Source organism: Arvicanthis niloticus, chromosome X (assembly GCF_011762505.2).
Source record: "Arvicanthis niloticus isolate mArvNil1 chromosome X, mArvNil1.pat.X, whole genome shotgun sequence".
Classification (NCBI taxonomy): Eukaryota; Metazoa; Chordata; class Mammalia; order Rodentia; family Muridae; genus Arvicanthis; species Arvicanthis niloticus.
The window spans coordinates 90,293,718-90,318,828 of NC_047679.1; the positions used below are offsets into that span (position 1 = coordinate 90,293,718).

The following is a 25,111-nucleotide window of genomic DNA, read 5'->3' on the forward strand; positions in this document are numbered from 1 at the left end:
GGTAGCTGTTAATACATGGAGGCTGCTGGCATCTTTGGCTTGGCGATTGCTACCCAAATCTGAGCCTTTGCAAAACCACAATGATGGCGACATTTCCTGTGCCTCCGTTCACTTTTTCTTGCTTGTGTCCCTCCCCTTGCTTCCTCAGACATGTGTGGAGAGAGGCATTAGGGTTAACTGGTAACTGGCATAGTCAATCCTGTTTCTGTTAGATTGACTCAAGATAGAATCTCTATGACAACTATTTATGTTTTTGAACACCCACTATAGGCAATGTGTCAGCTACCGAGAAGCAGTTCAGGTATCTACCCTGTTAGGTAGCCTTTTAATAGCGGGGAAAGAAAATAAAGAATGTATTCTTCCCATTTCTCCTTATCTCTGGCAATCACTAACATACTTGGCATTGAGCAGGAAGCAGCACAGGCTGCGACTACATTTGAAAAACAGAGTTTGCAGCTCAGCAGAACCCTTCTACCACATGCTGTGATAATCTTAAGGTGAATCGTTCTGGTGTCCAGCAGATAGACACACACCCTCCGAAGGCATGGGAATACACAAAATCAGAAGGCAGGGAGCGAAGAAAATGCTATTCCTCAGGTAGGCCACCAGGGGGCGAGCCAAACCAGGCCCAGGCAGACAGGAGCCGTCTGAGCAGTGAGCAGTTGCTGCTAGCTGTACTTCCTTTGCCGAGAGTGCCTCAGTCTCCGGTTCTGGAGCACGGTGCTGGACAGTTCGTTTGCTAGTGTGGGTATAATTTCAAGAGACACTGTAGGCATATAAGATCTGTTTAGGAAATAAACAGGCAGAAAGGCCTAGGTGTTTGAAGGTAAGCACGTGAGAGAATGAGTTCTTGTCTGTCCTGCTCAGGAGTAGGGTGTCAGGCTTGTTTATTCTGTGGTTGTAGGCTGGTTTTCTGTCAGAATAATTGTTTTTTTGAGACAGGGTCTCATATGTAGCCTTGGTTGGCAATGAACTTGCTCTGTTGATCAGACTGACTTTGAACTCACCAAGATCTGTCTACCTCTGCCTCCTGAGGGCTAGGATTAAAGGCACGAGGCATGTGCTGGAGACTCAGTCACTAAGAGCACTTCTTTTCTTGCAGAGGTCCCAGGTTCTATTCCTGGGAAGTAACAACTATCAGTAACCCTAATAACTTCTTTTCTGGCCTCTGAAGTCACCAGATGTGTAAATTCTGCATAGACATAAATGCTGGCAAAACACATGAAAAACCTGAATCTTAAAAAAAAAAAAAAAAAAAAAAAAAAAAAATGTGCCTTGCTATGAGGATTTGTGTCTCATCTTCTTCTATTTTGTTATACCGTGTTCAGTTGACATTCCTGGGAGATCTGCTCTTTTCTGAAGGGAAATGGAGGAGGAAGAGGAAGAGATCTGGGGGAGAGGAGACAAGGCACTGGGAGGAGTGGAAACTGAGGTCAGGATGTATTGTTTGAGAGAAGAATAAAAGTAAGTAAGTAAGTAACTACTAGACTGGGAAAAGAATAAAGATGTGAGCCATCCAGTTGTCTGACAGACTTAAGGACAGAGTTTAGGGGAAGGTATGTGTTTGATGTCTGGTGAGCATCCTAACAGAAAAAAAAAAAAAAGAGAGAGAGCCAGTGGTGTAGGTGCCAAGCATAAGGACTTAGCAAAGATGACAGTTTGCAGAAACAAGACAGTCTCCCCTTTGGTTAGAAGCCCAGAGGCAGTGAGTCAGTCAGCCAAAGGGAGGGAGGGGTGAAGTTGGATAGAAGCTGGGTTTCCTGTGTGCATCATGGACTTTGAATTAGAATGCAAGTCAAAAGGAGCGATACTGGTTTTGTTTTGGATTGGAAGACCTTACTGAGAATTTGTCCTTGGCTAATATCAAAACGGAAACCGAAGACAAGAAATAACAAACGCTGGTCTGGGTGGGTGGTGGGACAATGAATTCCCATACACTATTGCTAGGAATAAAAATGAGCATATCCGTTATAGAGAACAAAATGAGAAGAAAAACAGAATTCCTAATATCCAACTGTCTCACTTCTGGACTTACACACAAAAGAAATGGAAATCAGCATGCCAAAGGGATATCTGCATCCAGATGTTTATTGTGGCGTTATCACAATACAGAACCAACCTAGGTGCCTGTCAACAACACATGAATGGGTAACAAAAACGCAATGAGTATGCACAATGGACTAGTATTCTGCTATTAAGAAAAATAAAAATCCTTCTCTTTTGCAACAAAATGGATGGGAAGGTAGGGCATTATGTTAGGTGAAATAAGCCAAATTCAGAAATCCAAGTAGAATATATTCTCTTTCATAAGCACAGGCTTTTAAGAAAGGTTGACCCAAATGCACAATTGCGAGAGTTGGAGAGAAGGGAGGTTAGATACATAGAGGCTGGATTCCTATAGTGCTTGCTGTATACATGTAATGAAATAGCGCACTAAAACTAATGTGTATAATTTGCATGCTAATCAGAAAGGAAACAAGGTATATCTCCTGAGACAAGTCACTTCAATCTCTTTGCCTCAGCTTCCCCATTTATAAAATGAAATTACCAATAATACCTCACAAAGTGGGTATAGTGGTTTACTGAGATAATATACACTGAATATATAATGAATGGTGGTCATTAATAGTGATTATAGTGATAATAGAAAATAATTGCTTTCATGCCTGGTGATTGATAAACACATGTCCAAATGCTGGTTATTCTGATTCATTTTATGGTAACTACTGAATTCTGACATCTTAGAAAAATTCTAAAACCTCTTAGATTTGGCTGAAAGTGGAAAGAAATGGGACTTGTCCAGGCAGTTAGCTCAGGATGCAGGGCAGAACACCCATAGATATCAGTGATGAGGCCCAGAATGAGGGTGTATGGAGTCTGACAAAGCAAGCTCACTCCTGTTGTTATGGTTGTACAGACAGGATCTAGAGCGTTGACGGAGCTCCTAGATACATGAGTCTTCTCCATGCTTCTCTTCAGTGTGCCAACTCATTCTTTATTGGGGCAAAAAGAACTCCATTCATGTTTGAAAGGTTTCCCAAGGAAGCAGGGATGGGAGAAAGGAGTAAAGGGTACTCCTTCAGTCTCACTGCCTCTAGCAAACACCAGGGCACTCTTAGCTGGTATGCAAGCTATTTCCCTCTTAGAGACAAGAGCTCAACCCTGCAGTCACTTTTCTGTCTTTTCCAAATTTGAGACATACTTCAAAGTCAGATTGACATATACCTTCTAACTATACCTCATAATGATGCAGTCAAATGACACTGGTTGGACTACAACTGAATGAATAGGTATCACTCAAGTCATTCAAACCTTGAAGGCATAATACAAGCACCAACTATACAGGAACGAAGAAGATGAGGAGCTCAACATGAGACACGGAGGGGAGTCAGCATTTACCAGTAGTAGGGAGTACCTCTTGCTCCAGTGATTGAAGGGTAACATGAAGAAGTCCTTTTAACACAACCTAGGGACTGGGGCTCCCTCACAAGACCTAGTTGGAAGATGAGGCAAACTGGTCTAATCTACACTACATGACTACCCAGGTTCCAATCCCTGCTAGTTTGACTATTGTTGGGCCCATGCTTTTGGTAATAACTGCTAGTCAATACACTCATGATGATAGGGCCGCTGTTCCTTTTCTCTTTAAGGAGATGCTTTATATGTTTTGATGGATGGGCATGTCTGTTTTTGCCTTCATGAAATGTGGAAGTCCCTGATCAGATTGCTCAGGGTGTTTTGGCAGCATAGAAAGCAGAAAGTGAGGTGAGCAAGAGTCAGTACTGAGATTGCTTGAGGGCCTCCCAAAGGGAAGAGCCATCTAGTGACATCTGAAATGGCTCTGTTACAACTTCATGCAATTTCGAATGCTCCTGGAAATGAACAAGTCGTTCACCTGGAAAGGGACTTTGCTATTGCTTAGATTCATTTCAGCGTTCAGAGGTTGGACTGTTCAGTGGGACTGTTCAGAGGGCTTTATAATGTCTTCTGTGTTCTTAAGAAACAACTCTTTGGGAGTTGAGCCAGGCCCAGGATTTTTCCGGGAAGAAGTCAGGCCAGATAGTAGGGCTTTTATCCCCTGATGACGAAAATAAAAGCTTTTATCACTGGAACTGGTTAGGCCAAGGTGATTGTATAGTTTGCAGCTGTGATAGAACTAGGTAAAGAATGATATTGTGCTATGGTTCTATTTTTAAAAGATATGTGTGTGAATGTGTGTGTGTGTGTGTGTGTGTGTGTGTGTGTGTGTGTACCACATATGTGCCTGGTGTCTATGGTACTTAGAAGAGGCCATTGGATTTTCTGGAATTGGAATTACAGGTCATTATGAGCCATTGTGTGGGTGCTGGGAGCTGAACTGGGGTTCTATTTAAGAGTAGTCAGTACTTGTAACCACTGAGCCATTTCTCCAGCCCATACACTACAGTTCTTGTAGAGCACATGCATTTCAAGGGGCAATGTAACAGTGTGGTGGGGCCAGACTGGCCCAATGACTAGCATATTGTGAACAAAGACTATAGAAATAAGGAAGAAACCAAAATTATCACATTCTTGACATGAGTCCTGGGTCATAGACACTCAAGTGTTCCAGAAATGTAGTTTATAACTTATAAAGAGAACATCGTGAGAACAATCTTCAGGAAGGCCCAGTTTTCAACAAGGAGCAATTCTTTCTGAATCTCAGCCCAGAACTCTTTTGAAATACAAATATAGCCACTTTTTCCATCTCCAGACTGTCCACTGGTAATTGTTATTTTATATGGAGGCTGCTGGTATCTTTGACTTGGGAACCACTGCCCAGATCTGAGCCTTTGCAAAACCATAATGATGGTGACATTTTCTGTGCTTCTAATCCTTTTCTTGTTAGTTTCCTTTCTGTCTGTTCTGCAGGCATATTCCCTCATGGAACCTCTCTTTGCTTACCTGATCTCAGGAAGAGCCAGGACCCATACATTTAAACTGTCCTAGCTGACTGGCTACCAGCTCAGATCACATTTGTTTCAGAACTGGGAACAACATATTAAGAGAAGAAACACATGAATAGCATTGCAAAAACTGACTCTGAACACTGGTGATTTACGGTAACTTTATGTATGTTTTCTCATTTGTACATTTTTTTCTTTGTTTAGGTTCAACTGCTCATTAAAGCAGACCATCTAACCAGTATCTTTAAATCCTTCACAGAACACTGATAAAGAGCTCAACTCTTTCTGGGATACTGCTTAGCTGCTGCTCTTAACCTTTGAACTAGAATAAACACTGGATAATTTCCAAGTGAGATTTGCTGACAACCGAATTCCTACCAAGGCTGAAGCAGCCTGTGATACCATTTGAAAGGGGAGATATGAGTCTCCAGTGGTTTCTCTTTCTGATGTCTTTCCCACTATAGAAGGGGCCTTCTTCTAAAGAGACACTTCTGAAGTTAGAGATGTTACAAATGGAGTGAAATCTACTTTCTATTTCTTTACAGCTTATGAAAACTTGGGTACTTGTGCAGTTGGGTTGCCCAATATCAGCATCCTACTGGGTCCACTTTCAAATGGTGTAAATACACAACCAGGAGATTCCAGAGGAGTGGGTAGGATTCAGAATGCTTAGCTCTGGCTCAAGTTGTGGGAGATGGCATAGATCTGACTCAGGCCATCTACTCAAGCCCTTAGGGTGGGGAATCAAGCAAGGTATTTTCTTTGGGTGTAGAAGTAGGTGACACCAAAACCAAACCTGCTACCAGCAGCTGGTGACAAACATGTTAGAGTTGATGATTCCCATTCTTGCTAGAAAATGTCACTCTGCTCAGTGGGCATGCCAGAACCCTATATTAGATGACAAGGAACTTCACCTTTTTTTTTCTGTCACTAAAAATAATCAATTGCTAGATACTTAGTGAGATAACCAGAAACACCTTAGCAGGTAGAAAAAGAAACCAATGTATATTCCATGTGTGTTCTCTCTCCCCTTCTAGAGATAGACTAGGTGTGAGCATAAACCACAAATCATCTCAAAGTTCTTTGTCTAGTTGGATTTGAATGGAAAGGAGAAAGGGAAGAAGGGAGGAGGGAGGTAGAGAGACAGAGGAAAGCCATGATGCTGAGCTGTATTGTGTTACTCTGTTTCAACATGACAATGGAATAGAATTTCAGAGCTAGAAAAGACCTTGCTGTCCTACTCTGATCTGTAGAGACAGACTCACAGAACTGGTGACCATATTAGTAGCCATCAATCCAACTCCCTCACTTTTTGGGTGAAGAAACAGAGGCTCAAGAAGGAGAAAGAAGTTACCCAAGTTGAGTCCATGACAAAAGTCAGTTCCAGGATTAGAGTTCTTGGGTTTTAATTTTTTCTACTATGCTGCCATTCCCTTTTATAGTCACCTACTTAAACAACTATGACCTAAAATACCCCAGTAGACAAGTTTACGTACTTAAAAAAAAATCTCCAGTGGTAGAAATTCTACAAATTTGCCTTTCTATCACTGTGAGAAAGTACAGGAGAAAAAATCAAATTATAAGGAGAAAGATTTACTTCGGTTAATGGTTCCAGTCAATTGTTTCATTCTTTTTCTTTTTTAAAATATGTATTTATTTTATGCACATGAGTATATTGTAGCTGTCTTCAGGGACACCAGCAGAAGGCATTGGATCTCATTGTAGATGGTTGTGAGCCACCGTGTGGTTGCTGGGAATTGAACTCAAGACCTCTGGAAAAGCAACCAGTGCTTTTAACTTCTGAGTCATCTCTCCAGCCCCTAGCCAATGGTTTCTTAATCTTGTTACTTTTAGCCTGTGGCAGAACAGCACAGCACAGGAGCATAACAGCCAGGTAGCAAAGAGAAAGAGAAAGGAGACAGAATCCCATAATCCTTTTCAATGGTATACTTCACAATGACTTAATTTCCCATTCAGCCCCACCTATTAAAGGTTACATTTCCTTCCATTAGCATCATAGGCTGGAAACCAAGTGTCTAACATGTTGGCCTTGGTGGGGACATTTTAGATCTAAACTATAGTGCCCCTGTGCTAATATAGTTTGTTGTCATTTATAGTTAGAAAGCACTATCAAATAGATAGTTCACAAATCTCTTACTGTAACATATATCCATCACTGCTTGGTTCTGTCCATAGTTGAAATGAATAAGAAATGTTTATTATTTCCTACAATATTTGAGAAATGCAGACAGTCTTTGTGAAAGCACATATATCACATAAACATATATGTATATGTATCCAAGAATTTAAGCTTATATAGGCTAAATGATTTCTCATAACACACAATACCAGAAAAATAGCACATGGGAAGGAAGAAAAGACTTAGGATTTATCATTGTTTGCCTTCTGCTTGGTAGCATCAGAGTGATCCCTATGTAGAGGGCAAACTAGCCACTAAATGTTCAAATTCAAAAATATTCAACTGAACTTGTCCTCATTTAACCAGACTTGGTTGTTAATACTCTTTCTAGAAATGATAACAGGTTTAAGAGAATATAAAAGTCAAAACTGAGTATTTGCTTTGGCAGGGGGCGGGAGACAGACAGAGAGGTACTATAACTAATCCTGAATCCTCTACCTTCCCCATTTCTAGTCTAGGGTAACAAGTACTAAGGATTGAAATAATATGATGGACAAAAAAACCCCAGCAATGCAAAATGTCATGGTATATGTATGCAACCCCAGTACTGCAGAGGATTGGGAATTTGAGGCTAGCCTGGGCTACACAATGAGCTCTGTCTAAAACCAATGAGCTCAATCTAAGAAAATCTAATGGCAGAGTACAGTTACTCATCTCTACGTCATCAAAAGAATAGTTCTTCTTATAGGCTGAGCATTATAACACACATCTGTAAGTCCAGGTACTGAACTATAGAGACAGCAGGACCTGCAGTTCAGGGTCGTCCTCAGCTACACAGTGAGCTTTAGGCTAACTTTGGATACTATGAGACACTGTATCAAAGACAAAATAGCCCCTCTCTTTCCCTGAGGCTCATGTTTGCAACAAATTCCAAATTTGGGGGAGGAAGATGTTTGCATTGTTCTCAGAGAAGCAGATCAGCTTTATTTCTCCTGAATGTAAGTGAGAGGCCAAATTGAGTAGCGAACTGTGTATGTATCCCCGGAGGCTTCCTTGCTGAGGCAAGAAAATGGATGCAAACATTTTAAAAATATTTTCAACCAATAGTAAGAAAGTCATCAAATAGAGTAACGTAATCTAGATTACTGGCATTATGTACCCCAAGAGTGCAAACAGAGTTGCTTTGGAAAGAAATCAGTTGAACAACTGACTAATGCATATTCAATAATGTATATTCATTGAGGCAAGCATGCTGTTTCACAGGGCTTGCAATGGGCTCCACATCACTGGGACTTCTTCAGAAACCCAAGGAAGCCCCATTGTAAAACAGTTACTCACGGCAATAAGCTGGTAGGAGTTGTTCATCATGGCAATAAGCATGTTCAGGAGGACTACCAGGGAGATGACGTTGTATGTCCCAAACATAGTAGCTCCCACAAACTCGGTGAACTCATGTCGGGCCTTCACATTGGTAACATAGAGATTTAAAAGGCCAAAGACAGACCAGAAAAGTGACTGAAGGGTTTCAAAGAGCCTAAAAGAGATGCAAGAGCAGGTTAGTTTTCTGAGGAGAATTCGAGAAGAGCAAACGTGACGTGGCCTATAAAAGGACAGTCAGATTTGGGTCAGGTAGACTGGCATGTTTGTGTATCTTATGCATTTTGGTCTCTTCCCTAACACAACAGGGTAGCCAGGCCATTTCATTTGGATACTTTGTGCTTCTACCTGGAATACTATCTTCCCCCCTCCTCAGTGGTAACCTGAGTTACCTGTACCTGAGTACTGGTAACCTAAAAAATGCTCAGAACCCTATTTCCCCCCTTCAGACCATGTTATCTATTACCTTCCTAATTATTTGGGGTCAATAAATGCAGAGATTAGATAGAACATGGAGCTTTACAAGGGGGAGCAGGGCTGGAGAGATGTCTCAATGGTTCAGATCACTTGTTGCTCTTCTAGAGGACCCAAGTTCAGTTTCTAGGACCATGTTACAAGTGTCGGTAACTCCAGCTCCAGGAAATCTGTCTCTTCAGGCCTCTATAGGCACCTGCAGTCATATGCATACCCTGATATAAAGGCGCACGTGCGCGCGCGCGCGCGCGCACACACACACACACACACACACACACACACACACAACCCTGTATGTAATTAAATTTTTAAAAAGTAATCTGGAGCTTGGGCTATACTGTAGCATGTTGAAATCTCAACGGACATTTGCTTCCTCTCACTCACTGAGTAAGCATGAGGGCAAGTTGCCTTTCTTCTCTCCCTTTGCTTTGGTCCAGGGGATGGAATATAGAAGTCCACAAATATGATCTGTATCACCAAGATGCTACTTTGTGGTTCTCATAGGGCTCAGATACTACTAAGCTCAGTGGAAGAGCATGACGAATCTCAAAATAATAAGTTATATGTGTTAATGATATTTTTGATAATGATAATTGAGCATTATTAAGAACTCATTCTATATGCATGTTTTACATGTTCTTACTTAAAAAATGATAAGATCTCCTGGCTCACCTTGAACTCACTGTGTGGGCTAGACTGGCCTCGAACTCAATGAGATTTGCCTGCCTCTGCCTCTTGATTGCTGGGACAAAAGGCATACCATCATGCCCTGGTGTGTTTTATCCTTTTATGAATACATTATTATCATGACTCATAAAACTTTACTGTGGAAAGCAGCAATGTTTTCATTGTAATAGACGTTACTAATCTATAAAGTGATGCTGCACTGCCAAGAAATGGGGGAAAACAGGTGATGTGGACCCTAGAGACATAGCCAAGAGATGCTTTTTAGATGATAACTAGAGGATCTCAAAAATCTGTGGAGGAAATAGTGAATTTTTCATAAATGAGAAACCAATAAATCAAAGGAAAACTTTACTCTTTTTGGTGATGTTACGTTCAGAGATTGGTTGGCTCAAGGACACTGAGCTAGCAAGTGCTGAGCCAGAATTCAAGGGCAGGTCTGTGTGACCTCGCCAAGTCATTACATCAGTCTCTATGAGATGGCTTCACGAATTATTGCTTCCTGTTTTAGTCTCCATACCCAAACATGGAACTTTGCAGAAGTCTGCCCATCGCGGTACAGTGCAGTCAGCTCATGATGGCACGTCAGGCACTTCCCAAGCAAGAAAAATTACAGACCATGAGGAAAACTACTCTTGAGAATGAATATCCCGTTTTAGTTTGCTCAAAAAATATACTGTTCTTCATTTGCAAGGTGGAATCTGGAGTATCAGGGGGTCAATGATGTCTTCAACCACATTAGTGATTTAGAGGCCAGCCTGGCCTACATGAGACCCAGCAGTGCTGGAGATAGAACCAGGACTCTTTTAACTCTACCCCTCACCCAAGAATTTGCTTTCTGAAAAAGAAAGGAACTTATCTTCTTGGATTGCTTTAATTCATCTGTAATGTACATAGAATTAGTACACAAATTTGTGGGGTAAAGTTTTGATACAGGGAGATTCTATGTGATGACCAAATCATGTTAATTGCCATTTTTACTGCCTCTAGCATCTGTCATTTGTGTGTGTGTGTGTGTGTTGAAACATTTAAAATCCCGTCTTCTAGCCAGTGTGGAATACATACTGTCCTTATCTAGAGTCATCCTGCTGAGGACAAGAACGCCAGAGCTCTTTGCTCCTGTCTTAAAACAACAAGATTTTTCATGCCCCTCCTACTCTTCATCACCTTTGATAGGTACCGGTCAGTTCTAGTACTAGACTTGTAAAAGCTTACTTTCATCCCCATTTCAAAGCTTATATTTTTGTTTGATTCAAGTAAATTTAAGTGACAAGGCATTTGACAATCAACAGTAAGATGGGAGTCTATAGTTCAGGGGCCAGGGTGCGAGAAGCAGAGGTTAGGACAAGTGCTGGGAGTGCAGATCTGGGCCACTGTACTGAGCTTATGCAATGCTGGAGACAGAGCACGGGCTTTGTGCATAGTAGGCAAGCACTCTACCAACGGACCTACATTCTCAGTGCCTCTTCTGAATTTCCAGGAGACTGGAAATCAGAGCTAAGCAATACATTGTATCACACAGCTCAGCAGAAGGTTAAAAATAAGGAGCTATGAGGTGCAGAAATCTAGTTCTGTTACCAGGGCACAGCCAGGGCTTGGTTGTGTTCTTTTTTTACACATTAAAAGCCAGGGCCATATATAACTGCACAGAACCAGTTATATTCCCATATTCATGGTACAAGGGCAGATTAGAGCCTATGTGTCTGGATTGATATCATGGCTCTTCCACTTAGGATTTGTACAACGGGAAGTGGCTTGGTTAATTGCTTTGCACCCTAGTTTTTCAGACATACAGTGGACAATAATAAGACTGACTACCTCGGGGCCAGGGTGGGAGGACAAAGGGTACTTGGACCTCAGAGCACTCACAAACATTAACTATTTTTATTACTACTGTTGTTAAGCCCTCTATCCTCATGTTCCTATGCTCCTTGTAGCTCTTCGGATCTTTATAGATTATTATTCATTTGTGTCTCTAGTACTATATAGTGACAATACTACATCTGCTTCTTGTGTTTTAGAATTTTTATACTGGCCAGTGAGATGGTTCAGCAGGAAAAGCTGCTTACCATCAAACCTAATGACCTGAATTTGATCCTCAGAACCTACATGGCAGAGAGAAGCTACTCCTGTGAGTTGTTCCGCAATACACTATGGTACAAGCTCTCTCTCTCTCTCTCTCTCTCTCTCTCTCTCTCTCTCTCTCTCACACACACACACACACACACACACACACACACACACACTCACACGAATACAGCATGCACGTATACAGTATATAGATGAAAAAAGATAAAGTTTACACTTTTTGAAATAGACACCTTTTATGCATGATCTTCATATGTATCATTTGAATAGCTGCCCCACTGTCTACCTAGCAAGGGCAAAGGCTATCTGACAAAATTACCCATGCTTTGGGTGAGAATCAATGGCATGATTCATCATATTCCAATGATACAAGACTGGGGAGGATAGCTAATAAACTGAAATGAAGGGATCAAGATTAAGATAGAAAGTCATCCTCTGATCTCTACACTCAGGCTGGGGCATATGTGACCCCCGCAAAATGTAATAAAGATTTGAAAACATTTTAATCGAGGAAGCAATGGGCTGGAACAGATGGAATATAATAGAGAGCCATGTATAGCTTTGCTCTTCAGCCAAGTGTCCAAGTACTGGAGGAGCAATAGAGAAATAAGCCAAGGGGTTTTGCTGAAAACAGGCTTAATGGGATCAGTAGAGTGGCAGAGCTGGATAGACAATTTAAGCCACCTATGGGGTAGAAATGAAGCAAATGATCTACAATTAAGAATGGGATTGTTTCATGCCCATCCACGTTGTAAATGGCTTCTTTGTAGAACTGGTGAGTCAAATAAGGACAACCAATCTCCCCCATGCTTACTTCCATGTGATATGGTGTAATATTTATTCAATATGTTACCACTGGGAAACATCAGAAAGAAGATCCATAGGTTTCTCTTATATCATTTCTTATGGTTGTACACCTATAACTATCTCCAGATTAAAAATGATAGTTTTTAATCTGGAGATAGTTATATCTCCAATAGAAACAGATGCAGAGATCCACAGGCAAACAGACGGAGCTTGGGGAGTCTTGTTGAAGAGTTGGGGTAAAGGATTAAGTGACCCAGAGAGGATAGAGATTGTACAGGAAGACCAACAGACTCAACTAACCTGGATCCTTTGGAGCTTTCAGAAATTTAGCCACCAACCAAAGAGTGAGCATGGGCTGGACCTAAATTCCCCATGCATATGTAGCGGATTTACAGCTTGCTCCTTTTATGGGTCCCCAAACAACTGGAGTGGGTGGGGGTCCCTGACTCTGTTGCTTGCCTACGGATCCCGTTCCCCCAACTGGGCTGCCTTGTCTGGCCTCAGTGTGAAGGCAAGATGTGCTTAGTCCTGCAGTGACTTGATGTGTTGGGAGAGGGTATGATACCCAGAGTGAGCTCTCCCTTCTTCGAGGAGAAGGGGAGGGGGGAAAATGGGAGTCTGTGTGAGTGGGTACTGGAAGAAGGGGCTGATATTGGGATGTAAAGCGACTAAATAAACTAATAAAAACATTCAAAAGCTGTCTTTCTGATGTCCTTGGCTGAGCAGCATGCCATTTTAACAGTATTATTATCAATGCCAAAGTTGAAGTGTTTAAAAGAAAACAAATTGAATCAGGCCTCTTTTGGAAGAAAGCAATCCAAAGACAGAGGGAAAATGGAAAGTGACATTACTGCTAATTTGGATCCAACATGACAATGCTTCTTTATATCTGGTACCTCAAGATAGAATTTCACGTATGGCAGATGCCCACTCTTGTTGATAGACCCTGCTATGCAAACAACGGGAGCATATGTCAGTTGGCCACAGGAGTTTTGATAATAATTACAAACTCGCAAGGACGCATTTTATACACTTTCATGGTAGATCTCACTTGGAAGGGGAATTAGTAAGGTCCCAGCCTCCGAGAAAGCACCTTGCATCCAATTGTGTTCCATCCTTTCTAACATTTTTATGTGAATAATGTAGTGTCTTGGTGCAAAGGACACTGCGGACTTGCTCTTAGTAATGAAATTAGGTTGATGCAAGTTCTGTCTTCAGAATCATGCAGAAGATGAAGGACCAGCAAGTGGAGAAGGACCAGCAAGGTGCTAAGTTACTGTTCTGCCCTCTGGCTTGCCTTAACAACACTGTGCTCTGTCTTGACCAATCCACTCTGGACCTTCACTCTCTTATTTTTCCCATCCAAGATTTCACTCTGATCTCTGGGAGGAGAAATGGGTGATGGTCTGGTGGAGGTGAAGAGTGCTTCAGTGGGCAATGGAACGAGCCAACATGTTTTTCTCAGACATGTTCACTGGAAAGATGGTTTGAAAGATGGGGCGAAGAAGAATGTCTGGAGACAAGCATATATGGGAAGACCTCTTTGTCTTCCTGTGATGGAGAGTCACAGTGGAGGACTCTGAGACTTATGCCAGTAAAGAACTTTCAGAATTTGTCAAAGCATTTCTGAAACACATCCTACCCCAGACTCTATTTTCATGCCTGTTACAAATGCATTGAATGGTGTGATTTATATAACTTACTTGCTTTAGGAACCACAGCTAGAGGGAAGTCATATGGCAGGAGAGAAAGCATTGAGTTTTCCGATGAGTATGTTTGATCAAGTTAAAATCCCTTTGCCAAACTGGCTATGATGATGAAAACCTGTAATTCTAGCACATGGGAGGTGAAGACAGGAGGCCAAGGAACTCAAGGTCATTCTCAGCTACATAAGAAGTTCAAAGCCAGTCTGAGATAATATGAAACATTGTCTCCAAATGACAGCAGCAGTAGATACTCTTTGTCTCTAGCCTTTGGTTGTTCTTGAGATAGAGTGTTGCTATGTAATCTAGGCTGTCCTCAAACTTGTAATCCTTCCTTGTCCTGGGAGTGCTAAGATTCCAGGTGTAAGCCATCACACTTGACTTGACTGTGGTAGGAAAGATTCTTCTAGAATGTCAAAGTCCACTGGACTGACTTATAGAATTAAGGGAAAAATCAGTGAAAGGGGATAGTAAGGTGCCTCAGTGAGTAAAAATCCTTGTCACCAAACCTGATGACCTGAGACTGAGCCCCAGAACTTACTTACAGAGTGGAAGGAGAGAACCAATATCCAATATCCAGAAGTATCAGTTTCATGTATGTGATCTCTCTCTCATGCAGACACACACATACACACACACACACACACACACAGAGAGAGAGAGAGAGAGAGAGAGAGAGAGAGAGAGAGAGAGACTGAGAGAGAGAGACAGAGAGAGATAGAGACAGAGAGAGATAGAGACAGAGAGAGAGAGACAGAGAGAGATAGAGACAGAGAGATAGAGACAGAGAGAGATAGAGAGACAGAGACACACAGAGAGAAAAACATGTTTAAAAACCCACAAGTTCATTGGAATGTCATTTGGCCATAAAATATTAAAATTCTGGCATCTATAGGAACATGAATGAATGCAAAGAGTATTAATGTGAAGTGAAATGAGCCAGCCACCAAAACTTTATGATCTCACTCATATATGGAATGTAAAAGAGTTGATATTGTAGAAGTACAGAGTGGAGTGGTAGTTATTGGGAAGTGGGAGGTGTGGGAGAGCTTGGCCAACCTAAACAATGTTGCAGTTGGATAAGAGCAAGAAGGTCTGGTGATCTCTTATACAATAAGGAGACCACAGATTAGAATAGCACACTGTACATTTCAAATTGGCTGGACGAGATTCTGCTTGTCTCACCACAACGGAATGAGAAATACTTTAGGCAATGAGGATGCTAATTATCCAGATTTTTTTTTTTTTGGAGACAGGGTTTCTCTGTGTAGCCCTGGCTGTCCTGGAACTCACTCTGTAGACCAGGCTGGCCTGTAACTCAGAAATCCGCCTGCCTCTGCCTCCCAAGTGCTGGGATTAAAGGCGTGTGTCACCACCGCCTGGCTAATTATCCAGATTTGACTATTGTGCACTGTGTACATATATCATATATTTATATGTGAAATGATTTGTTAAAAAATGTAGAAGATAAGTTCTTAGTTTAATGACTTAAGGATCATGAAGAAGCTTTGGGTCTATGGAATGGGTGTTGAGATTGACAAAGGAAAGGACACTGAAGTGTGGCTCCTACCCTACAAAAATTGCATGAACCATGTTTCTTTCCTTTGTTCCTCTCTCCCTTCATCTCTCTCTCCCTCCTTCCTTCCCTCCATCTCACCCTTCTTACTTTTTACTTTCGTTCTTTTTAGACAGGGTATCATTGGATAGTCTAGGGGAATCTTAAATTTGTGAACTTCCCGCCTTGGCCTCCTACATCCTCGGATAATAGACATGTGAAACTACAATGAGTTGCTATTTAAAATTTCTTTGTTCTATTTCCGCTATCATTCTAAAGCCATTCAGGGGGTGAAAAAAATTCCAAAGGAGCAGGTCTTTACAGTAGGAGGGAAAAGCACAGAAATGACCCTAGAAGTTGTAGTCTTTTGGACAAAGAGCTGCCTTCTATACTGAGAATTGGAACAGAGACATTTCCAGCCACCATGCCCCACAAACCCTAAGTTGTTCTAGTAGGCTAGCTGACTGTAATTTGCCTCAGGCCTGTCTTACTCTGCCCTAGTGTGTGCATGCCAAAGGGAGGGCATTAAGATACTTTTGTCTGCTTTGATCTTGACTTATAGTAGTCAAGTTACTTTTGAGGACATGTGTTCCTATGAATAGTCTTGTGCTTTCACATCCTTCATGGCGATCACTCTTTTTGAATGCTATAAGAAGTACTCAGAACTACTTTTTTAAAAAATGGAATCACAACATGGCTCTCTCTGTCTCTCTGTCTCTGTTAAATGTCTTCCTCTTCTAAAGCTACTTTCCTATGTTGAAGGAAGAAATTCCATCTACACCAGACCCTTTGGGTAGTTCTGCAGAGAGCTGTGTTCTCCCATGAAGAGATACTGATGAAGCAGTGCATGGAAAACAGAATGAAAAGGAAGGCAGAAAGAAAACAGAAGAAAGAGTGGTGAATATCTTACGTGGAGAAGGCGTTGTTCTGTTTTTCACACCGGATCCCCTTGCAGTTGTTAGGTTCATCAATAGCTCTGGTCTCATAGTAAAAATAAAGCTGGTTCAGTCCATTGGCAAAAGCCAGTAGTACTAGGCAGTAGATAAAGAGAAATTTGAGTATATCAAGCAGCATGCGTCCCAAAGAGATCTGCAGAGGCCCTAAATGGGAGTTGGCTGTGAACAAGGATATGAGACGCAAGGAACTTAAAATGTTGGATATTGCGAAGAGTGCTTCTGCAATCAGAGTCGGGTGCCACATTTCCCATTCTTCCCTTGGACGAGAACCATTATACTGGAAAAAAAAAAACACACACACAAGTGTACAATATGAGAAATACACTGAGTATTTCCAAAAATTTCCCCTTTGCACCCTTCCACACACAAAATATGTACTAAACACTCCACTTACATAAAATTCCCCATACATGACACTGTTTGTTTGTCTTTTTGCCCCATTCAATCGGTACACAGTGCTAATAACGCTCTGCCTCCCACTCTTATCCAAATATATACCAAGCATATACACATAGCAGAAGGAATTTCAGAGCCATCATCTGCCCCAGCCACCTGTGGTTTATCAACAGACACTTTCTAACTGTGAATTTACCAGATTGTTGTTGAGTGTTTCTGAAAAGGAGCCATTGGGGTGCCCAAGCTAGTGGGTACCAAATTATTTTCACTTCTCAGGGAAATTTCATCTCAGACCTGTACTCCAACCCCTCACATCAGCTGGAAACACACTGTCAGTTTGGGGTTACTGAAGGATCGAGGCAGCCTCCCTGTGTGTTCAGTCTCCAGGCTCTGCTGCCTACAGTGTCGGGCTGATAGAGAGTCCTTAGGGAGCCTTTTCTCAGAGCTTTCTGCTGCATTTTTAGCAGTTTGTAATGTATTCTACGCCATTGCAAATGGCATGTCAACCTTCCAGGTAGCAAATTTAGTACTTCTCCACTTAGCAGCATATGGATGTATTTTGCTGTTTCTTTAACAACCTTACAAGTTAGAAAGGCCTTCCAGTACAAATGAGGAACCAGGAAGTTGAAGGAGAGGGGAATAGCCAGATTTATAGAGTTGGTTGCCCATTTCCAGCCTCTTGAAGACCTCTGTCTGTTGGAATGTGAGGAATAGCCTCATGGAAAAGTGTGATATGGTGAGGACTGGACTCCAATTTGGAAATCATCACTTAAAAAACTGCCTGTACATTTTACCGTCACAATAAAAAAGGATAATGCCATTACCAGCCAACTGGACATGTTTGTGATTTAATATTTATCTGCAAGAGTCTCCATACTCCACAAGGGAGGATGGTATGAAAAAATAAGGAACTAATCTTTAACCTTCCTAAGGACAGAAGTAGGTTATGCCTGGAATTCAATCTGAAGCATGACTACTTTACACTCTCATTTAAACATCGCAATTTCTCAGGACTAAATGTAGGCAACTTTCCTGAATAAACATGTTGGGGGCCAAATTATCTTTATAGGTACTTCTCAAGTGTGCCTTACTTCCAAAATCCAATAAAACTGATGGTGTTAAAATCACTTGTGTGTATCCAAGATTATTCATTATCAGAGGAATCAGAAAGACTGTGCCACATGTGTGCTTCTGTTTCAGATAGATGTTTTGGGGGCTGGTCAGTTTTCTGTAATCTTAGCCAAATTTCCCATATTTTCTACATTTTCCTTCAAAGGAAAGCAAACCCGAACCAGTATTTGCATTAATGGGTGCAAGTGGGTGGTAAGCCGGGCTTACAAATGGAGGAACTGAAATCCAGAGTGGCTTGCTAAATACCATGCAGAAAATTTGGTGGCAGAGACAAAACTGAACTCCAGGTCCCTCAACATTAAGTCTAGCGCTGCTTCCATGAGATATCACTCAAATGGGAGTTGATCTCACAACATAGATGTTACAAAGGTCAGTCCAAATTTTGAGATCTTTGTGAGAGATGGCAACTCTTTGCTGATAACCAAACAGAACCTATGTTTTCAAATGAGAATTAATCACAGTGTAGAATTGATTTGACTTTCTGTTCCCTCTCTCTACCACAGGGAAGTCTGTTGCCCACAGGATGGCAAATCTGGATGTGCAGAATACTCAGAAGTGTGAAAGACAATTCTCCTGGGACATCTCTAGTTTGCATCTGGAGAACTCCTTTAGTAGATAGGTGATGGGTATGGGAAATAAGGTTCGAGTTCATCTAGTATAGACATCAACACCATTATCTGTCAACTGCAAGATAACACATATGTTGATTTTGTCATCTATAGGTCTCTCTCATATTTTCTTAACACTCCCTTTGTAGCACTAAGTGACCAAAGACACTACATAGATGAATAGATGTGACAGTGAGCCAAATTTGGTCCATAGAATAGCTTAATAGACCCTCAGGGTTTAATGGAGACATCCAATGGCCATTGTGGAAGCCAAAGAAGCAAACTAGATGACCCATTCTTTATGCCAAACTTAGCCCTTTGAGCTATTTTACAGATTGTAGTTCTTTGTCTCTGCTTGATGATATGTTTTCATGGAATACAAAGCTTGAAAAGCCCTAATGAAGCTTAGTTTGCTTATTTATCAGAGGGAGGACTGAAGCTTTCAGAGGTGGAAGGATTGGTTGGTGGTGATCTAGCTCACAGGTGGGAGAAGGGATTAAATTTATGTTTAATTAAGCTAGGTTAGCAATAACTGGAAAGCAAATGACATTTCTTGCATTCCTTGAAACAGACTGCATTTTGAAACTTGGCCCCACTTCTTTTCGAAGAGGTGTGAATTACATTCTGTTAACCACCCCCCCCCTTCCAAATCTGAAGAGGGATTAGCTGACGTGGAGACTCCATGATGGCAAGAACATGAAGAGGTAATTACGTCTGTAGTTGAAGAAATGCCCACAACTCAGCACAGTCTAGATCTAGTCTGTGTATTAAAGTAAAGGAGGGATGGACCTAAGTGATATCACAGAAGATGAAAGGCTGACTATTCCCCATTCAAAGGGTTACCTTGGGCACTGAGGGTCAGCCATATGTATAGGTGTTCTTTGGGTTACTTTGGTGAATGTCTTTTGGTTCATGTTGCTTTAAACCCTGTGAGGAGGAGTGTATTGTTAACTATTTTTTATTCTAATAAGTAAAGAAAAACTTCGATCTGTGAAAGCAAGAGAACCCGAGTTCAGATCTCAAGCACACATATAAAAGTCAAGTACAACCCCCACTGCTGGGGACGAGGGTGGAAACAGGTATATCCCAGGGACGTCCTGGTCAACCCATCTAACTGAAATGGTGAGTTCTAGTGTCAGTGAGAGACTGAGTCTCAAAAAATAAGGTAGAGAGCCACTGAGGAAGACATTCAACAGCAGCTGTTCACAAATATGTATATATGTATATGTGTATATGTGTATAGGTGTATAGGTGTGTATAGGTGTATATATGTATACATGTATGTATGTATATATGTATATATATACACACATATATATCACACAGTTAAAAATGAATTAATTGATAAATTAAGGAATTTTAAAGGCAAATGCATCTCACTTAATTTCCATATTGCCTTTGAACAACAGTGATTTGAAGTGTTCCAATGAGGAGGGGCGGGGGGGAAACACCTGTGAGTAACTTCGATCTGAATGGTTGTTTCATTCTGCTCAGAGAATGTCTAAACTGGTTGCATTTTTGTGGATGAGAGGACTACAAAATGAAGTTCTCATTTAAAACATCTAAATTCTTGGGAGTGGAGAGATGGATCCAAGGTTAAGACTGCTTGCCACACTTAATGTAGAGGACCCACATTCAATTCCTAATACCCACATGATGGCTCAGAACCATCTGCAACTCCAAGTTTAGGGGATGAGTCTATCTCTTCTGGTCTTCATGAGCACTAAGCATATGTACACACATGCACACAAAACAACCATACACACAAATTTGTTTAAAAATTGTAATTCTGCACGTGACATGTCTTGTTTGTGTTTTCTTTTAGTGTTAAGAGGCAGAATTTATAAGCTTAGTTGAGTGGGTTTATTATACACTGAGATGGAAAAGTATTTAGCTCTTTGGAAGCCTCACCACTGAAATTAGGAAAATTATGTAATTAGCTGATGTTGAGCATCTGTAGACATATTTTAATACCCTCAGACAGAAATGATTTTTTTTCATAATTTATTCTAAACTTTCCTGGTTAAACAAAACCAAGTAAGTTCAAGAATGCTAAAAGTTATGGTTTCTCTACTTCTAGAGGAGATTTAAAAATATACTATTTTTATTAATTATTTTTAAAAATTTCATAATGCATACAGTGCAGTTTTAAAAAGGAAAACTGTGATTACTTAGCCAGCAGAGTGCCAGAGAGACATGGAGTTAACCCAGGCAGGTTAACCAGAGAGTCAAACATTTTCTTTCACTGGGCTTTTTTCTTTTAAGAAAGTTGTAAGCATGTGTTAAATGATTGCCACACATATAAGGCATACTCTTGGGCTCCTTTCAAAAATGTTTCATGAATGCATTCAATATTCATGCTCTATATAACTCTCAAGGTCTTACAATTTATGCAATATGCATATTAGGGATGTAAAAATAAACGAAGTTGTTGGAGACTTGGGGGACAGCCATATTCCCATTCTAAAAGTCCTCAGTGTGAAATTTAATACCAAAGCACGACTGACTAGACATCTTGGGGGAATGAATTGTCAGCCTTACCTCATGGGGAAAAACTCAAAGCAGGGTAAGAAGGAGCATAGCCATCCACGCCTTCTATTATTAAATAACAGACCAAGACTCAGATCTGTGGTTACCCCCAAATATAGGGGCCCATGGAGAGGTGCTTGGGACTTTATACTTGTCTCATTTTGCTTCAGGGAAGTCCACCTTACATGGGTTGTGTCTCTATTGCTGAGAGAACCAGACTCTACCCACTTACTGGTCTCATTAAAAAACTTGAAATTGTACATATTTTAAAATTATTTTCAGAATAATTCAAGGTGCTTATGCATGGGGAAAGTATAAAGGTGACGGGGTATGCCCAGTGTAGACATCTTCTGAATTGGTAGTGGGATATAGGGTGAGTGATAATGAAAATTTGTTTTTTGAATAGATTGAACAATTATCCTGACAGAAGTAATGGAGAAAGCATGGGTTACTAGAGCTAAACCCACATATCGTAACAGTTTCTGGGGTTCTGCTGCTTGCCATATGAAGAATGGGTGGGGAAGTGGGGATGTTGGCTCTGTGAAACAATGGCTCAGAAGGTAAAGGAGAGAGGACACTATACTACAGAGAGGAATCAGTTTTGTCCCTTATGTCTTCACAGGGAGGAGTGCTTTACGAATGGCTATAGCAGGGACAATATGAGTCAGATCTGCAATAACTGATTTTACCAAAGTGATAACAGGTTAGAGACCTTTTGGAGGTAATGAATTTAGTGATTTTACTGTCCCTCCACTGTGTGAGCATTAGTATGCCATCTTCGAAGGAATGTTACAGATGTTTAAGCACTGAAGGATCAAGACAACTCTTTACCCTGATAGTCTGAGAAACTTAAGGATTCCTCTGGGAAAAAAATGATCCTTTCTTCACTGGATTTGCTTAAGTAGATACTACTTACACACTACTGAAAAAGTCTCTGTAGTAATTCCTAGTGTAGATGGGACACTCATTAGTTTTTCCCATAAACTCTTCTTGCTCCCAGTGCAAAAGTTTATTGACATAACCCAGCCAGAATAACAGGGGAAGATGGTAGACATTCCATTTTACCTTGACATAGGCCACAATCTTCAAAGAAATAGTTGCCAGGTAGAGGGAGTTCATTGCAAAATCCATCAAGTTCCACCAATCATGGATGTATTCCGTGAATCCACCATCCCACATTTCTTTTATCTCCCCCCAAATGAAACCTGAAGAATGGAGGCAGTAAGTTGATTTCTATATCAAGGCAGTGTTGAGCATCACAACAGAAGTCCCCCAAATGAATAAAGAACAGAGTCATGAATAAATGAACCGGGCCCAGTGAATAAGACTCTAAGAGACAGAGATCCCTTACCTTTCTTTCCTTGCCTACCCCATCTCCCAGTCTTGAATTTGTCAAACCTAGTCTGCTTTTCACTTTTCAGGGCACCCCTCACTTTTATTTTTCAAACATAAAGCATAATTTGCCTTTGATATTCCTAACCCTTCTTCTCACCTATCTCTCTTCTGTCTCATTTTCTCTTCTATCCCTGGTAGCCCCCTTTAGGCTTTCATGTCACATATGTCCTATTTACTTTTCTCTAGTTCATGGTCTTCTTTCTATGTGTATGCCTCACATTCACAGTCACACTCATATGAGAGAGCCTGAAGTGTTTGCTTTTCTCAGTCTAGGTTACCTCGTTCAATATAATATTTTCTGGATCCATCCATTTTCCTGCATGTTTCATAATTCTATTATTCCTTACAACAGAACAAACTCCTGTTGTGTGTATGAACCCTGTCCCCATTTTCATCCATTTGTTCATGGGCATCTAGGCTGGGTCCATTTCCTTGCTATTGTCAATAGTGCAGCAAGAAACAAAGACGTGCAAGTGCCTCTGTGATAGGATATTGGGTCCTTTGGGTATCTGACCCAGGAATGGCATAGTTTTATGAGGAAGCATCACATTGATTCCCACATTGTCTGCAGGAGTCTCTCACAACTAGCGAATGAGGCGTCTTCTTTCCCCATACCTGGCATCACTTACTTTCTTGACTAGGATGAGACAAAAATTTGAAGTAGTTTTAATTTTCATTCCCCTGATGACTAATGGTGGTAAGTACTCCCTAAACTATTTATTTCCTACTTTCTTCTTAATTGGAGGCTGTTGTGGTTTTCGCTTAAGCTTTAGTTTAGCTACTACAATTTTAGGCACTGGACTCTCCATTCTTCCCACTGTGGAGTGTAATAAATTGACTTTGTCAGTATTGTTTCATGGTCTTTACTTTCCACTGGGTGCTAAGGAGAAAAGCTCTCCATGGGTTTTGATGTACTGACCAGCGACCACATTGGCAGATGTAAATACTTAAGCTATGTGTTGTGACCCCAAATAACTCAGGATCCTATTTTCTTTGCTTTCCTCTCATTACATGATTGTGTGTGTGTGTGTGTGTGTGTGTGTGTGTGTGTGAAAATTTGCCTGATAACAGAGATTTTTCAGTAAAACTATGTGGCTGTTGTCTAGGCCATCATTTACCAGACTTAGGGATGCTGTTAACCTAGGATAGGACTTAAGATGTCTCTGATAGAATCCCAAATACTGGTCAAAATGCTAGCTTGAGATTCAAAGTTGGGGTCACAAAGACTTAGAAGATGGCATGTATAGGAGAGTTCAGTGTCATCTAATTGTGTCTAGAGATAACAGGAAGAACAACTTTTACCATGGCCAGTATGAATGACTCAGTTTTATTCTGCTGAGTGTGGGATCAGTATTCAAAGAACGCCACATAGAGCCTAAACAGGTGCTAGGATTCTGTGAAATAGACACACACACACACACACACACACACACACACACACACACAAATAAGCAGAATCCATGTGCTTCCTGGTTATAGCAAAGGGCATTTTAAATAGAATGCTCAGTGCTTGTCCTGTCTAGTTTCCCTAAGCCAACTAACAGCCATTGTTTTTTCCATCCTAGAAGATGTTAGGTGAGCAGATGCAAACTCTGAGAACATGCTTATTTTACAATGGCTTATGCATAACTGAGTGATCCGAGCCTAAGATAGAAGGAACCACATTTCTTAGATTCTCAACACAGACTTACTAGAGGGGTCCTAATTCAGAGGGACTCTGGGTACACGTTCCACTGAATGAACGTGCAGTATTTTTTTTAAGTGGGACCAGAAGACAGCCTTCTAGTTGTTGTCTAGTTGTCATTATTGTTGTTCTGTTTCACTTACCTAGAACCCAAGGCAGTATCATCCATTCCACAACAGTTGGAGGAGGCCCTTGAACATGCAAGTCTGTTCTGACGATATGCTGAGAAGCCAGGAGAAGCATGAAGAGGAATGTCAGATAGGATGCTGTGTGGCAGATGAACTTGATAAAGGGTTTCTTGATGAAAAGCCCAAGGTTGCTTCTGGGTGAGATCAGATAGGCGATGGACAGCATAGGAAACAGGAATCCAATGGTCATGCAGGTCAGAAGCTTGACTACCCAGTGTTTTCTCCGCCATCCAGGGAAGCCATCATACCACAAGGTGGCCAGCAATTGTTGGCAGTTTGGCTGAGCGACAAACTGGGAAAAGAAAAGAAAAAAAAAAAACAAAAAAAACAAAAAAAACAAGTTAAGTACCCGAGATGCCCAGGAAAACATCAATGCTCACAATACTTCTATTCAGTCTTCTCCAGCAAGAGCCTATGTGACACAGAGGAGACTGAGAGTCATTAAAAGCACATTGAAAAGTCCTGGTCCCC

The 25,111-nt window shown here is 41.1% G+C and overlaps 1 protein-coding gene across 1 annotated transcript in view; it reads right to left on the bottom strand.

Annotated features, from left to right (window-relative positions):
* Positions 1-25,111, bottom strand: part of Trpc5 (transient receptor potential cation channel subfamily C member 5) — a 246,800-nt gene that overhangs the window by 20,174 nt on the left and 201,515 nt on the right. The window contains exons 4-7 of the mRNA XM_034485638.2: positions 24,596-24,932; positions 22,439-22,578; positions 16,664-16,986; positions 8,404-8,599 (exon numbers count right to left, since the gene is read on the bottom strand). Of these exons, the coding sequence (XP_034341529.1) occupies positions 8,404-8,599; positions 16,664-16,986; positions 22,439-22,578; positions 24,596-24,932 (996 nt within the window). The remainder of the gene's footprint in view (positions 1-8,403; positions 8,600-16,663; positions 16,987-22,438; positions 22,579-24,595; positions 24,933-25,111) is intronic.